The sequence below is a fragment of the Cervus elaphus genome, chromosome 14 (assembly GCF_910594005.1).
Source record: "Cervus elaphus chromosome 14, mCerEla1.1, whole genome shotgun sequence".
Classification (NCBI taxonomy): Eukaryota; Metazoa; Chordata; class Mammalia; order Artiodactyla; family Cervidae; genus Cervus; species Cervus elaphus.
This window is the reverse complement of record NC_057828.1, coordinates 52,225,049-52,240,962: the sequence shown is the minus strand read 5'-3', so window position 1 is coordinate 52,240,962 and position 15,914 is coordinate 52,225,049. Positions and strand designations below refer to the sequence as shown.

Genomic DNA, 15,914 nt, shown 5'->3' with positions numbered 1-15,914 from the left:
AGATGGTGTTGGGAACAGACTTCAGGGCCCTGGAAGGCTTGGAGACTCTTAAGGGGAGTGTACCCTGTAAAGGCAGTGGGAGCTTTGTGAAAGAGCCCAGTGTTGGAGGCAGACAGTGTGCCAGGTGTCTTTGGCACCTGCCTCCTAGGTGCCAAACTCCTGAGCCAGTTACTTTGGGTTTTGACCTCAGCCTCTTTCTGAGCATGCCACTGGCTGCCTGGCAAGGCCCACTGGAACACAGACCTGTGAGCAGCACAGACTCAGCGCTCCAGGATGATTCAGGCAGGGCTTCAGGAGAGGGAGGCAGCCTTGCTGGCTGGCCTGGCCAGGAGGCACACCCACAGGGACAGTTCAACCATGTATCTGCCACACAAACAATAAACGTGTGGGTGTGGGAGGGGCTGCTCCCAGGGCTCAGCAGGCACCCGAGGGCAGAGCAGAACTGTGCTCCTCCGCAAGGGGTGCTGTGGACCTCCCCTCCAGAGTGGACAGAAACGGTTGGAAGGCAGGGCCAAGAGAGGTGCTGAGGAGGAAGGAGGGAGCCCCGGCCTGGGTGGTTCCGGGTCTCTTGCAGGTTCAACCAACACCCCGTGCCTGCCTAAAAATAGACAGCTGCCCTTTCTGAGTCGAGGGCTAGCCCTCCTGTTGCCAGCACTGCTCAGCCCTGGTGAGCAGTCCACCTGCAGGGAGGCAGGCCGGCCATCTCTGGGCTGGCCAGGAAGGTGCCCCAGGGGCTGGTCCAGGGACACAGGGGCTCCAGGTGTGCGGGGAGGACCGTGGAGGGGAACGTCTCTCGTGTTTGGCACAACTAAACCCCTTTGACTGTAGCGAGATTGCTCAGGCCGTGGGGTCCCTCTTAGCACTCCACCCCCACCTGCAGGGAGCTAGTGAGAGGTCCTGCAGGCCCCCCCAACACCCCCCTTACTGCACAAGGGCACACAAGGTGTTCAGAGACCCTCTCCCCTCCAGCCTGCCTCTCCCTTGTTTCCCTGTCTCTAGTCACTTCCTACCCCACCTACTTGTCCCCTCACTCCTCATTCCCAGCTTCTCTTCCCTCCCTGATGGTCAACTCTGCTTCCCAGCACCCCTGCTTCTCCTCTGCTTCCCCTCCTCCCTCCCTCCTCAGCCGGAGCCCAGCCCTTCTTCGGGTGTCCAGGGTCACTGGCAAGGACAGCGCCCACCTGTGGCTGCATATATCACAATAGTGCCTACTTCCCTTTATCCCTGCCGACCTGCCTGCCTGGTGGCTGCCAAGGACATGTGTGAGGCACAGAGACAGATCGTGAGGGGGCTGAACAGTTGGATTTTATTATCAGTCTGCAGAGCAGTCCTGTGGTTCCCACATGACCAAGAGTACAAATTCTGAGTACAAAGTCGTGCCCACGTGCACCCGCCCACACAGAAATCCTTTAAGGATCATGGCGGAGACCCCCACCCGCCCCACACAGCCCACTGTGAGCCCCGACCAGACAACCAAGCAGATGTAGGGCCTTTCGGCCTGGCTCTGCCCAGCCCCACGCCCATCCTGGCTGACGCTTTCCTTCCTATGAGGATACACCTTGAGTTCCGCCTTCACAAAAGGCAAATGCGGCCCGGCAGCACCGGATCTGAGAAAGCCCTCTACGCACAGCACGGGGCGCCGGCTGGCCGAGCCCCGCCATCTACAAATATCATAGAACCCCAGCAGTGGGGACTTCCCAGAAGTCACTTGCGGAAATGCAAACATAGAGCAACCCCATAGGGTCAGACATTTGGCAGAAGACGGGCCCAGATTGTCCTAAATGACAAGGACTCTGCACACATTCTCTGAGAATGACTCTCCTGCTGGCCGGCCAGCCTGGAGAGAGAGCCTTCCGGAGAAGGGGTGCATCCAAGCCTGAGGCCGCACAGCCGATGGGAAGGCTCTTCCCCCTCCAGAGGAACGCCCAGGCCCTCTTGTCCTCGGGGCTGGGCGGCCGCCCGCGGGTCTCGCCGGTCACCAAGGCCGCCAGAGGCCACAGGCGGGCTGTCGCGCAGTGGCGGCAGCCGCGGCCTTGGCCGGGGCAGGCGCGGGCGTGGGGCTGGGCGCCTTGGGCTCCTTGGCGGGCACGGCGGGCGCGGCCGGGGGTCGCTGGAAATGGTACAGCAGCTTCATCTGCGTGTCGCTGGCCGCGTGCAGCGTCAGGAACTGCACGGCCTCCTGCAGGCACCATGAGTAGCCTTCGCTGTAGTCCTGGTGCAAGCTCTTGGGGCCGGCGGCGGCGGCGGCGAAGGCTGCGGGGAGCGGGGGCCGCGGTGAGCCGGGCCGGGGGGTGCGGGGAGCGGGGTAGCGGGCAACGGGGCCGGGGGCGCAGGGAGGTGGGCAGCGGTGAGGGGGGCGCCGGTGAACGGGGTCAGGGAGCGCGGGGCGGCGGTGAGCCGGTCGCGCGGCCCGACTCCTGGACGCAGGGCGGCTCACCTTTGCTGTGTTTCAGGTAACTGACGGCCATCTCCAGGATGTCGGCCTTCTCCAGCTTGGAGTTGGGCTGGTGGCGCGCGAACTCCTGCTCCAGCAGCAGCTTCAACTGCTCGATGCTGCTGTTGATGCGGTCGCGGCGCATCTTCTCCACCACCGGTTTCCGCAGCTGCAGGCGGGAGGAGGGGGCGTCAGCCGGGCTCGGGCCACGCCGGCGCGGGGGCCGCGGGGACCGCGCACCAAGCCGGCCGCGCACTTACTCGGTTTTTCTCTTTGGGGCTGAGCAGCTCCACGGCCACGGTGCTGGGAGCCATGCCTGGCGCGGGGAGAGGCGAGGCGGCAAGGCGGCAAGGCGGCAGGGAGCGGAGCAGGCGCGTCCCGGGCTGGCGCGGACCCCGGCCCCTATATAGGCGCGGGCGGCGGGCTGGCGCCTGGGGCCCGGGTGCCGCGGCCGTTCCCACACTCCGCGGCCAATGACGGCGCGGGCCGCACAAAGGCGCCGGCCCATTAGCGCACGCTAAATTGCCTGTGAATTGGCGCGGGCACAATGGGCGCTCCCCGAGGAGCAGGTGGGCCGCGCGGCACAATGTCCGGGCTGTGGGAACGCGCTCGCCCTCATTAGCATCCCGGGGCCTGATGCTGGGAGCCCCGCGCCTCAATATGCTGCCTTTTCCCAGGCCGCAGGGACGAGGGCGGGGGGCAGGAAGGAGCGGCGCCCTCCCCGCCCCTCGCCTCCCCAGCCCCCTTCTCTCCCTACATCCCTCTCCCCAGCGACTCCGCGCTGATGGCTTGCAGAGGCCAGGAGCGCAGATACGGAGAGAGCTCTAGAATGTACAAGTGCGGTAGCTTCCAGAGGGCTGGGTACTCTCCCAGGCAGGGACCTGCTGCCCTCAGGGGAGGGGGAACGGAGGAAGCAGACACAGCCACCTCCCTCTGCTCAGGTGGAAGAGGGGCTCTCAGCATCAGACCTACTGGCCTATGTGGCAAGTCCCCAGGCTGTCACCTGGCACATGTGACTTAAGAGCTGGAAAAGGGGCTGCTGCGCCTCCTAGGCTGGGCTTTGGGTCGCTTCAGGGAGCCAGAGTCCCTGAAATGCCTTCCAGGAGCTTCTGTGCCCCCTCCTCTGGGGAGCTAAGGCTTATCAGGCTGTAGCATCTGGGGTGCTCTGACCCAACAGGTGGCTGCCATGGCCCCACTCCACCCCCATCTGGATGGGAGTCTGACCCTGGCTGTCACAGTGGCTCCAGGCATGCTCCTTACAGGTGTGTGGTCACTGCTCCCATGGGACAGGGGGGAAGCCTCAGCCACATGCTGTCCTATTCCAGCCCTGGGGGCACCTGTAAGGTCTGCTGTCCTTAAGCATTTTGCCAGTGGTGGGGAAGGGGTGCCAGGAGGCAGACATGAGGCCCCTGCCTGGAGCCCACATGAATGCTGTACCAGCTCAGACCCACTAGTGGAATGGCTGATCCTGGTCCCTGGTCAGTCCAGCTGAGGGCCAGTGATGACTTGGGGGCCAGCCCCACCCTGGGTCCCTAGGGGAGTGGCTGCTTGGAGCCCCCCTCCACCCAGAACAGTCACTGTCCTCTGATTCTCTGCAGCCAGGAATCCTGTTCTGTAGGGACTGAGCGAGGGGGTGGGGCTGGGGCTGCCTTCTAGGGGCAGGGAAGGATCCAGGAAGGTCCAAGGGGGAGCAGGGCTTCAGTCTTGGGAGCCAGCAGTTGGCATCAGGGCGCATTAGCTGGAGTTCAAATCCAGGAGCACAGTTCCCTGGACAGCAGCCACGTCCGAGCGCGGCTGGGAATCACAGGGCCCTAACAAAGGTCTTGGCAGGGACTCGCAGCTTTGAGTGGCCTGCTTGGTGGACCTGCTCAAGAAGTCCACAGAACAGGAAGCCTTTGGTGACCCAGAGAGGGGCCCATCCAGAAAGCAGGAAGATAGTGGGCAGGCTTGGCTCGGAGTCAGCCCAAGACAGCCCTGAGAGCCCCTGGTCACCCCTGGGATGGATTAGGTGAGGGGCTCTGGGGGTGGAAATATCAGGTGACTTTGGATAGAGATAGAAGGCAGCCCAACTTCACCCTTTGGCACCTGCTTCTCCCCTGAAGCACCTCTCCTGAAGGGACACAGGCCCAGGTTGGCTGTGGGAGGCAGGTGACCCTGAGGTTCCTGCTTTGGGCCTGGGCTCCTCTTTGAGCAGGGGGATCCCTGCCACAGATATCTGGCCATTTCTGGTTGGTGCCAAAGGACAGAGTGTACCTGGGCAAAATGGAGGTGAGTGTGCGGAGGACACGTGCTCTGTACTTTGCCCCACAGCCTATTTGGCAGCTCCCACAGGCTGCAAGGGGGACCTGGTGCCACTCAGCCAAAGTAGGGCTTATGCTGGGCAGCTGGCCTGCATATGGACTCCCTGGGGGCCAGGCTGTGGGTGGAGAGCAGAGTGGCTGAGTCTCCTGTGTCCTCATTCCCACACCCTGCCAGCCCAGCACCCGGTGCCAAGGAGGAGCTTGGCCAGGAAAAGGGAACGCAGGAGTAAGGAGTGGGCCCTGACTGTAGCCCCCACCTGAGGCCATGTATGCCTGACTGCCCAGCTGCTGGCAGTGGCGCCCCAGAGTCCTGCCCAGAACTGAAAGCAGCACCCAAGCTGGGACCTGTCCCCTGCCCCCCTGGCTTCAGAGGGGCAGTTGGCTGGGGGCGTGTGCCCTGCCCTGGCTGCCTCCCCCAAGCCAGCTTTCGGCCCAGAGGAGACACGTGCCAGCAGAAGTGGTCCGGCCCCCACCACCCCAACTGCATGCCCACCTGCAGTGGGCCGGGATGGAGGTGAGGGTGGCGGGTGGTCCATGGGGAAGCTGCCTCTTCCCTCCCTCCACCCCTTCCCCCTGACAGGAGCAGCTTTGATCCAATTTTGAGTTGTGGGAAATATGAAATGAATGGTGTTAAATCTCAGCCCGGCCGGATGAAAGGCTCGCTGGCTCCCTCCCCGCGTGTGGGCCAGATGGCAGCGCGGCCTCCGAGGCACACGCCTGGCCTTTGTGGGCCGCTTAACACTGTGAATGGGGCCAAAGTGTGGGAAAGTCGCTGGGCTCCCGGCTCACACGTCCGAGGTGAGTGGCCCAGCAGACTGGGGGGGCTGCCGAGGAGGGAGGGTTTGGGGGCAGGGGGAGAACCCAGGGCTGCTCCTGGCTGGCAGTCTTAGCGCAGAGGCAGCCCATGGTGTGGAGGGGGTCAGATCTTCGGCCTCAGCAGCCCCCAGCAGCTGGGGAAGAGAGAGGGGAGCTTGTCTTACCCCCACCCTGAAGAGCTCAAAAGTCTGGGGTGGGGTATCTGGGAACAACCATTGAGACACCTTGCTGTGGATGTGGGGGCTCAGGCCAAACACACTAGCTGGGGGTGATTATGTTAGAATTCAGTAATCTAGGGCCACAACCCACACCCCAAGTCCACCCCTCCCAGGCTGACTGCAAAGCCAATAGCACCATGGGGAGGGCGTGCTCCAGGGGCATTTGCTCCCTGTGTTCAGGGAGGTCTTCTCGTTGGGAAGGCAAATGGTGCAAGCGGTGTGGAAAACAGTGTGGCAGTTCCTCCAAAGTTAAACAGAATCACCACGTGACCTGGCAATTCCACTCGTGCTCTGTACCCAAAATAATTGAAAGCGGGGTCTCAAAGAAACCCTTGAACACACACGTTCACAGCAGCATATTCACAATTACCAAGAGGTAGAAACAACCTGTGTCCATCAATGGATGAATGGATAAGCTAAATGTGGTTCATCTATATGACAGAATATGATCCAGCCTTAAACAGGGAGGAGGTCCTGACACCTGTTACAATGTGGATGGACGTTAGGACATGAAGCTGAGTGAAATAAACCAGACACAGGAGGACACATCCTATGTGATTCCACTTCTCTGAGGTCCCTGGAGGAGTCAAAGACACAGAGACACAAAGTAGGAGAGTGGGGGCCGGGGGAGGGGGAAGGGGTGGGGAGCGTTTGATGAGGATGGAGCTTTGATTTGGGAAGGTGAGAACATTCTGGAGACATGGGGACAACTGCACAACAACGTGAATGTCCTCAATGCCACTGAGCTGTGCACTTAAAAATGGTTGAGATGGTACTCTAATGTTATGTGTACTTTACCACAGTTTTAAAATATATATAAACAAGGAGGACTCCATGATGAAGAGCCACACATTCACTCCCGCCCAGCCTTGTATTTGGCCCCAGGCGACTCTGCCCCGGACCTCCCAGTCCCCTGCAGGCAGGACTGGTCTGGAGGGGACACTGCCATACCCATTAGCCTCTGCCCAGCTCCAGACTGCCCCTCCACCCTGCCTGGAGCCAGATTCCCTAACAGGTTGTGCCGTCCACAGGGCTGTATGAACCCCCAGTGTCTCAGGTACAGGAGGGTTTCCTCCTTGGCGTGTGGGGAGTGGGCAGGCTGGGGCAGGTAAGGAGCAAGGCTGGCCTTCTGGGAAAGCAGGGACTCCATCATCCACAGTGGTGCCCCCACATCCAGGGCCACCACAAGGACCCCAGGCTGTGCACAGGGCAGAGATGGGTGCCCCCTGGGATTGTTCTGTGCCATGGCCCTCGCCCTGGGCCCATCCAAACGCAGCAAGTGCTGTGCTGCCTCCTACTGTCTAGTGGCTTCCAGCGAGTCCCCGGCCAGCCCTCCATCACCACCTGGACCACCTGCTGTGACCCCTGAGGGAGCACCCAGGACAGCAGGGAGGCACCCGGCTCATCTCCCCAAGTGTGAAGGGACAAGGCTGCCACTCAGAGTCACCCCCAGCCAGGCAGGCCCCTGAGGGCCCTGGATGGCCAGGGTCTGCAGGCTGTTGAGTCTGTTGAGGGGTGGGAAGGGCATTGGGGTCTCTCTGTGGGGATCCAAGCGGAGCTGGATGGGGATAAGAGTTTCAGTTTTTCAGCATCTACTAAACACCACACAAGGAACAAAAATTTGCCTTCTTAGGACTGCCCAGGGAGGGGACTGTCCCTTCCCTGTTTGACAGGCAGCAACCAGGGGGTCACAGAGGTTAAATCTTGCCCACGGTCCCATGAACTCAGGGACAGCTAACATGATGGTGATGGTGGTGATTCCACGTTTTTGAGCACTTATTACTAGGTACGAGGCGGGGAGAGCCCATAGGCACACCGAGAGTTTGCTGAGGCCACAAGGAGGGTGAGGGTGGGAGCTGGGACTTGGACCTGCGGAGGTGGGGTTGGGGAGGGGAAGGAGTGCAGAGTCAGGGCTGGGGGCCTGGGGCGAGGACCTGAGTGGAGCCTGCTGTGGAGATGGGACTGGGGAGGGCCAACATGCTTCCCCCTCCCTTACCCCTGGGTGTGTGCGAGGGGACACATTGATCGCTCCCTGGATCCCCTGGCTGGAGTCACGCTCCAGATGGCGGGTGGCCAGGACTCTGGACAAAGGGCGGCCGCAGCTCCCAGGCAGGCTGCGAGGCACGCGGGCTGCCTTTGTGGCTTGAAGGCGGAGGGTCCAGAGTGTGGGAACCTCTGGCTACGTGGCCGCACTGTGGTGGAGGCGCTCTGGGGGAGGAGTGCTCTGGGGCCCTCCACTGTCTGCTCTCTTCCACCCTAGCTCCCCGCACCCCCAGAACCAGACCAGAGAACTGGGTGTGAGAGAGGGCTCTTCTCCCCTCTTCCCACTGTGGATGCTTCCCTCTCCTTCCCTGGGTCAGCAGACACCTGGATGATGCACCTGGCCCGAGAGGGGACTGAGGCCTGGCCCCTGTCCTGGGGCTGGGGCGGGGCTAAAATTGGGTTGGGAGAGCTTACACGTAGGAGGTCACTTTGAGGGAGTAGTTAGCCCACCATGGAGTTACAGGGAAGAAAGAATGTCCACCTGACATTAGCAGAGAGGTGGGGAGAAGCTTCCCAAATGCTGAGAGTTTGGGGTCAGAAACTTAGTTTTTCTTCTGTCTGCTTTCTTCAGATTTTCTGGAAGGAGCATCAGCTGCTTGTATAATTTCTAAACAGGTACATTTAGGCTCGCTCGGGGCCCCAGGGAACATGGGGCATCTTGGGGAAAGCTTGAGACACTGACATTTTTCAGAAGAGCCCTGGATTTAGAGGGCTGAAGAGAAAGGTGTGGGTACCAAGGGAGGACTTCCTGGAGGAGGTGGTGCCCAAGGAGGTCCTTGAAGGGAGACTGGCTGTGTGCCTGGTAAGGAATTCTGAGAAGCTTTATCCAGGTAAAGAGATTGGGAAGATACGGACTTGGGGGTGAGCCGAAGCAGGGATGGGAAGTCTCCAGGTCTGGCTGGAGGAGGCTTTCCCATGTGTGTGACATGCATGTGTGCCCTGGCATGCACACCCATGGATATGCACCCATGCCTGGGCTCTGGAGGTAAAGGGCCTGGCACTGCCCTCAGCCCCTCAGCCTGGCTCGCTTCCCTTGGTGGGTCAGTGTGTGTACGCACCTAAGGCGTCCTCTCCTCCCTCCCGCGGCTTGGCATTAGGGGCCCCAACTGGAGGAGGACCCAAGTTGGGCTACTCTGGGTGCCCCCTCCTGAAGCAGGTGAACTCGGGGCTCCGGGTGGGTGTGGGAAGACCTTGTCTGTTAGCAACCCGCGACCTCAACTGTCTGGGGGTCAGTGCCCTCCCCAGGGCAGCACCATGCCTCACCCAGGCCTGCAGCAACATTTAGAGGCAGGAAAGATTATCCCCATCTCACAGGAGAAACTGAGGTGTTGAGAGTGCCATGGTCTACCACCACCCTACCTGGGGCTGGGCTGTGGTGCCGGGCCACATGGCGGGTCAGCCAGCCCCCCGAGCCCAGAAGGGGCTGAGGGTTCAGGGTGACTGGGGAGGGTCCTCTCTCCAAGAACGACACTCAGAGCTCAGGACCAGTGCTCCCGGGTTGTGCTGGACCCAGGAGGTGGACTGGAAGTCCGGGGATGGCGGGCCAGGGGATGCTTTCAAACAGCAGGAAACCCGAGGCCCGGGGTGGAGGGGGCACACAGATGCCTCCTCCTGTCCCTCAGCCTGGAGCCCCCATTATAGAGGCCAGGTTGCAGAGAGGGGGCCCCCAGCCCTCTCCCCAGGGCAGTTGGGGTTCCACAGACAGCTTCTTGGCCAATTCTGGGTGCTGCTGGGCAGGGAATCCAGGGGTACCCCCTTTTGCTCCAGGACAGAAAGCAGGCTGCAGGGGGTGATTCAGGAAGTGGGGGCGGTCTGCCATATTCTCTTCACATCTCCTCCTCCAGTCAACCTGGAGGCTGGGCCACCCCAGCTCACAGGGCACTAAAGTAAAGCTGGCATTTCCTGAGTGCCCACCGCATGCTGAGCCCCAGAGGAGAGGCTTGGCATCTAACTCTGGGATCCAAGGATGATTATTATCATGTCCATTGCACAGATGAGGAAACTGAGGCTTCAAAAGAGGAGGGGTCTGGCCCAAGGCCGCAGACTGAGCCAGACAGCCAGGGCCGTGCAGCTCCTCCTGCCCACAGGTCAGAGGAGGTGGCAGCTCCAGGGGCTGAAGCAGGAGCTGGCGGCTTTGTCTTCTGTACTCCTCTCTACCCACCCTTTGCTCCTGCTAGTTTCGCTCCTGTGCCCTAAGGCCGCAGAGCCCCTGCCCAAGCCTGCTTCTGGGGGTCAGGCTCTCAGCCCCAGGCTCAAAGTTCTCCAGGCTGGGTGCCCAGAGAACCATGAGACCCCCATCCAAAGTGGGGTGGTTTCCAGGGGCACTGCTGAGGGCACAGACAATGCCCTTCTCGGCTCTCACTCCGGGTGCTGGGTGGGACCAAGTTGCCCATCCTGTGGTGGGGCAACTCTGCAGCCAGCTCCCAGTTTCTGGGGTCTGTACTGCCCCTGCCTGTGTAGACACAGACCACCCACCCCCCACCACCTAGAAGATGGTCTCCTTCCCTTTGGCATTTCAGTAGTACACTGAAGGGACCTGGTTTTGGGGGAGGAGGGACTGGGCAGGATGGGGACAGAGTGCGTCCAGGCTGAGGCTGGGCTCTGTTCTTGCCTTCTGTGCCTCGATTTAGGGCTTTCTAAATAGGATGGGCTTTCTCTGCCAAGACCACCTGAGGCAGGGGACTGGCTCCAGGTTGCTGGAGCTAACTGAGGGTGGCCAAAGGGGGGCTGGGCCAGGTCATAAATCTGACAACTGGATCAGATTCTGGAATCCGAGAGCTTGGACCCTCCCCAGAAGTTGCCCTTGGATGGCTGCCTGGCCTCCCCCACCCCTTATCCCCTTTTCTCATCTCATCAAGGTTATGCTCTACCCTGGGGTTGAAGCAAGGTGTCCAGAGATCTGAGGGACCCCTGCATTCCATGAGGGGGTGGGGGGTCAGCCCCAGGGACTGTAGATTCGGGGACCCCCTCCCCCGGATTTTGCGGACCAAACAGGCCCCAGGTTCCCAAAAGAACTTCCTGGCAGACTTGGCAGACAGGAGCACAGACCCCGGGCTCCATCAGCCCCTACTTCGCGGGCTTCAGTTTTCCAGGTGTAAGGTGGTGGGGGTGGCGGGGGGGCACGGGGGGTGGCCACAGGGACGCGTGGAGGTGGGCGGTGGGAAAGCGCGGGAGCCGCGCGTCTCACGGCGCCTAGGGATTAGGGGCCGCGCGGGCCCACGTGGCCGCGCCCCGCCCCCGCCCCGCGAGGCCAGGGCAGGGCCAGGTCGCTGTCCCCAGCTGGTTAAAAACCCCGCGGTGTCAGAGAGCAGCTCGTTCCCAACCTCTGAAAGGCAGACAAGCCCTTTATTGCTCTATTATAACGCGGAGCCAGATGGTCTTTTGGGAGTTGCCCCCCCTCGCCCCCCGCGGCCGCCCTCATTCTTTCAGGGGCAGACCCCGGCGCTAATGCCGCCGGGAGGCTGGGGGCGGGGGAAGCAGGCACGCTTCCGCGGCCGCCGCGCAGTGTGGGAACCGCCGGGCAGTGCGGACCCACAGCCCCCCCGCGGGGAGGGGCACCGATGGGCACGCACGGAGCTCCCGCGGGGCTGCTCGCGCCTGTGGAGAGCTCGCGGGCCGAGCTGGGCGGGAGGACTCCTGGCGGCCCTCACCGGGTAGCCTGAACCCTACCGTTCCTCAGTTTCCTCATCTGTAAAGCAGGGAGGATGCCTGCGCCCACCTACTAGGTTTTGGAGTGCTGCACAGGGGCGGGCCGCGGCCTTCCACCATTTTCATGCCTTCCAAGAAGAGCGCTGTTACATGTTTAACTCCTTGAAAAAAACATCCAAAGAAGAAAAATATTTTGAGACACGTGAAAATGAGATGAAATTCAAATGTCAGCATCCAGAAATAAAATATTACTGGACCACAGCCAGGCGATCCCTCTGCTATTAATATGAGGAGTGCTGTTCTCCTGGATGGAGGCAGACCCGAGTGGGTGAACCACAGACCCCTAAACCCTGACATATTTTCTGTAGGGCAGGTTCGCTCACCTGCAGTCAGGAACGGCACCCACCACACGGTTGCTGTGTTAACTGCTATTCTTACCCGCTCCCCCAGCCCCAGCTCAGGGATAGGTCTTGCCCACCCACTCCATTCCTCTTGCTTCTGGGGCTGGTGTGGGAGCTCCACTCAGAGGGGACACCTTGCTGAGGGTGAGGGTTTTCATGGCCACTGTGCGTGCCAGGTTCCTCTGTCCATCGGATTCTCCAGGCAAGAATACTAGAGTGGGTTGCCATGCCCTCCTTCAGGGGATCTTCCTGATTCAGGGATCACACCAGGGATCAAATTCCGGTCTCTTAAGTCTCCTGCATTGGCAGGCAGATTCTTTACCACTAGTGCCACCTGGGAAGCCCTCATGCCCATTGTACAGGTAAGCAAACTGAGGCCCAGTTGGTGGCTAAGACCAGACTGGACCCTGGGTTAGGGTAGATGGGGCAGCAGAAAGCACCACCGTTGTCACTCAGCTCCTAGACCCCACTTGCATGTCTTCCACTGCCTGGGGGGGATCTTCCCCTTCATAGCCATTGGGAGGAGTCCATGCCCCCCAGTACAGGTGCTGTTGTGCACCACAGAGAAGATCCGTTTTGTGCTAAAAGCACCCAGCTCCACCCCGTGCCCCCTGCCCGGGCTAAAGTTAGTTTTCACATGGCTGCCCCCATGGGCTCACTGGGGGCCCTAGGTTGGCTTGTCCAACCCCTTCCTCCACCGGCAGCCCAGATCTGGGCCTAGGTATCCCCACTGATGGTTGGATTGGTCTTGCTGATCTGTAAGGCGCTAGCCTGCCTTGTGCTTAGGTCACTGGGGGCTTGAGGGATGGGAAATACAGGGGGCAGCAGCTCAGAGGAAGGAGGCTTTGGGCAGGCCCATTGGGGCCTGCCTGCTGTTGGATCAATTATGGGGGGATGCCAAGGAGACCTGCAATTCTGGGGCACTGAGTTTGGAAATCCGTTCTCTTTGCCTCACTGGGCTGACCCAGCCCCATCCCCCTACCCTATGATGACTGAAAGGAGAAAAGAATCCAGCTCTGCAAGTACTGTCCCAGCCGGGACCCTCTGCTCCCAGGTATTATGGGGATCACAGATGTGAGGCTCCACATCCTTCTTGGTCATTCCTCCCTGATGCCTGGACCCTCAGTTCCTTCCCATCGCCCCCACAGGACCCCTGTCCTGATGCCAAACTGCTTCATCAGCATTCCCTGTGGGTACCTGCTGGCCCCCACCTCCTGCAGACCCAACGTTATAACTGGCAGTCAGAGCCCAATGCCAGGGGCTCCAGGCTTCCAGCCCATTGAGGGGGCCCCTCAATGAGGCTCAGCAGTGGCCCAGGGCACACTTGGTGCTCCCTGAGCCACTGGGCTGGGGAGTCTCCTTGGACCCACTCAGTGGGGCAGGGGACACGATGCCCGGTTCACAGGTGAAGGCAAGTGTGGCCAAACCAGTCTTGGGCTCCCGTCCAGCCAAAAGCTTAGGGGAGGGGGCAAAATCAAGCCTGCCCACTCCCAGCTACTTAAAGTGGTGGTTAAATGCCAGGCAGAGTGCCCAGAGCCTGGCCATGAGGTCTCCGCTCAGGTAGAGGTGAGGGCTCCCTTCTCTGGTTGTCCCTAGGTCTGGCAATGACCCCATCTTCAGTGTCCCGCCTCTAGCCTCTGGGACTCAGACGGCTCCTGGTCTCAATCACAGGTGTCCAGCAGGCGACCCCCTGGGTTCACCCAGTAGCTCTGGGCCCCATGGGGCAGCTGCCCCCTACCCTGGAGCTCCTCGGTTTCCCTGCCTGTGGAACAAGACAGAGGGAACCCCAGTGGTCTCGCTGGCCCTGTGGACCCCCTTCTTCGGATGCTACTTGAGAAAGCCGGGGGGCCTGTGGACAGGGGGCCTGTGCTGCCCAAGCCTGATGCCGGCTCTTGGCTCTGGGGCTTTTTCTGAGCAGCCGCCCCGCAGCCCTGCCCACCCCCAGTCTGGGGGAATTTGGGTGGGAGGCCCGCTCCGGGTGGCTTCCCACACCCCGCCCCCTGCTGGGGACATTCATCCAGCACAAAAGGCGCGTGCCCGGCGACAAACTCATTCACACTGGCTGCCGGGCTTTGTGTGCGGGGCTGCGGACCCAGAGGCCATCTGGGGAGCAGTCGTCCCAGCAGGGCGGGGCCCCGGGCTGCCTTTGAAGGTTGAGGAAGCAGCAGCGGCTGGAAGGCCACACATCTGGCCTGGCATCTCCTTCCTGTCCCACAGCCCCCAGGGTGTCCCATGCATGTCCCAGCCTGGCACTGCTAGGATGATGAGGGGGCAAGAGGGATGTCTGCCTCCCCTCCCCAGCCCTTAGGATTGCTACCCTTTGGATGCACCCATCAGAGAGCCTCTGGGGGCAGCATGGCCTCAGGACAGGGCTGTGGGCTCAGGACTCAAACCCAGGCACTGCGACTACTACTACCACTAGCAGTAGACCTCAGTTTCTTCATCTGTAAAATGGGACTGACAACAGTCCACCGCAGGACCATGCTGAGGACGAAGGGAGGGGATAAAGGTGGCCATGTAGGCACTGCTGGTACTAATGCCTTTGTTCCCACCCACCCCACTTGGTTCCATTTCTTGGGTTGGTGATCCCTGTCCACATCTGGGCCACATGAAAGCCACCTGATGGAACAGGAAAAGGCCAGGTGCAGGGCCAAGGAGCACCCAGGACGATGTGATCTCAGCAGTAGTGGGGCTGGTCTGTCCTCTGTCCAGTAGAGCACAGGTGGGCCTGCCTCCATCTCAGGATTCCAAGCAATTCCAGGGAGAAGCCACATGTCCTGCTCAGTCTGCATGCCATAGGCACTAAGTAAGTGTGCCCCACTTTCCCCATTCAGGCCCCCTGACCTCCACCCTGGGCCTGCCCTGAGTCAGCCCAGGGTGGGCACAGCCCCAAGCATACCCTTCTGCTGACCAGCCCCTGAAGGGCCAGGGACCTGGACAATCCGAGGGGAGAGCCCCGAGGGGCAGGGTGGGGGGCTCCCCGAAAACTCCACCTCATGTGGCAGGCGGTTCTGAGCCTGGCAGCTGGACAGCTGGGGGCAGGGAGCGGGGCATCAGGGTTTCCCCCCGCTCAGGGATCCTTCCTGTCCAAGGGGCTGTGGGGCCAGGGCTTAGCGGACAGGACCTCTGCGGAGGCGCCCTGCCCCCACCCCCGCCGGGAGGGATGTCCTTGAGAGGGTGTCCTGCAGGCCCCGAGATAATCCCTGCCTTTGAGAGGCTGTGAGAGGCTGGCCGCGGACTTTCCCACAGCCCCACATAAAGGCCGGCCGCCAGCTGCTCTCCCACAAAAGGCTCCCAGCCTTTCAGGGCCCGGCTGCGGGCGGGGTGAGCAGAGGCTCAGTGCAGCCTACCTGGCCACCCCCAGGCAGAGCTCATGACCATGGGGGTGGTGGCTGCCCACTGACCACCGGGGGCTGGGAGGTCCCTGGGTCTGGGAACTTGGGAGAGCCCTATGGGGCCACCAGGCCAGCCACCCGCCCCTCCCCTCCCTCTGCTGGAAGCTGGCATGGTTCTCGGGCCTGTCACTCATCCTTGGCCTCCTCCCTCGGACTGGCACACTCCCACTGCCGTGCCTGCCTTGCCACCGGGCTGCCCTCCCCCACTCCCCCACTGGCCTCAGGTCACCCATCACCCGCTGGCACGCTGCCTTGCTGCTCTCACCTCCTTTTTACTTAGACAGCCTCACCTGCCCCAATCCCATTCTGCCACACCATGCAGGTGACAAGAGGGAGACATGGTGAAGGCAGAAGGCTGGGCGCAGCCTCCACCTTGACCTCAGCTTCCTCATCTGAGATGGGGGATAGCACTGCCACTTCCCTGGGCTGGTGTGAGAGCCCCCTAAATTCAGATGTTTCAAAATACCAAGTCCTGGAGGAAGCAGGGGGTGGGGTAAGGGAGGAGGGGAGGCAGGGTACCTGGCCTCAGGAATTAACTGCCCAGAGCACATCAGACAAGGACCAGCCTGGGGAGGCCAGGGGAGCTTCCTGGAGGAGATGGCAGCTGGAGGCTGGCTTCTCAAAAGCAAGGAGGAGTGTGGGAACTCCTGGGGGCAGAG

The 15,914-nt window shown here is 61.4% G+C and overlaps 1 protein-coding gene across 1 annotated transcript; it reads right to left on the bottom strand.

The window, feature by feature from the left end:
• Positions 1 to 1,284: 1,284 nt before the first annotated feature.
• On the bottom strand, positions 1,285 to 3,036 carry HES5 (hes family bHLH transcription factor 5). Its single transcript, XM_043923957.1, has 3 exons — positions 2,695 to 3,036; positions 2,438 to 2,603; positions 1,285 to 2,253 (listed from the first exon to the last, which is right to left on the bottom strand). Exons 1-3 carry the CDS (start codon positions 2,746 to 2,748, stop codon positions 1,976 to 1,978), a joined length of 498 nt encoding a protein of 165 aa, XP_043779892.1. The 5' UTR covers positions 2,749 to 3,036; the 3' UTR covers positions 1,285 to 1,975.
• Between the last annotated feature and the right edge of the window lie 12,878 nt (positions 3,037 to 15,914).

What these genes read in the sequence shown, in the direction of transcription:
- HES5 (XM_043923957.1), bottom strand. Translation starts at nt 2,748, where the DNA reads ATGGCTCCCAGCACCGTGGCCGTGGAGCTGCTCAGCCCCAAAGAGAAA. An exon ending in GCCCCAAAGAGAAAAACCGA is followed by an intron (nt 2,604 to 2,694) that starts GTAAGTGCGCGG and finishes TCCCGCCTGCAG; the next exon opens with CTGCGGAAACCGGTGGTGGA. An exon ending in TTACCTGAAACACAGCAAAG is followed by an intron (nt 2,254 to 2,437) that starts GTGAGCCGCCCT and finishes CGCTCCCCGCAG; the next exon opens with CCTTCGCCGCCGCCGCCGCC.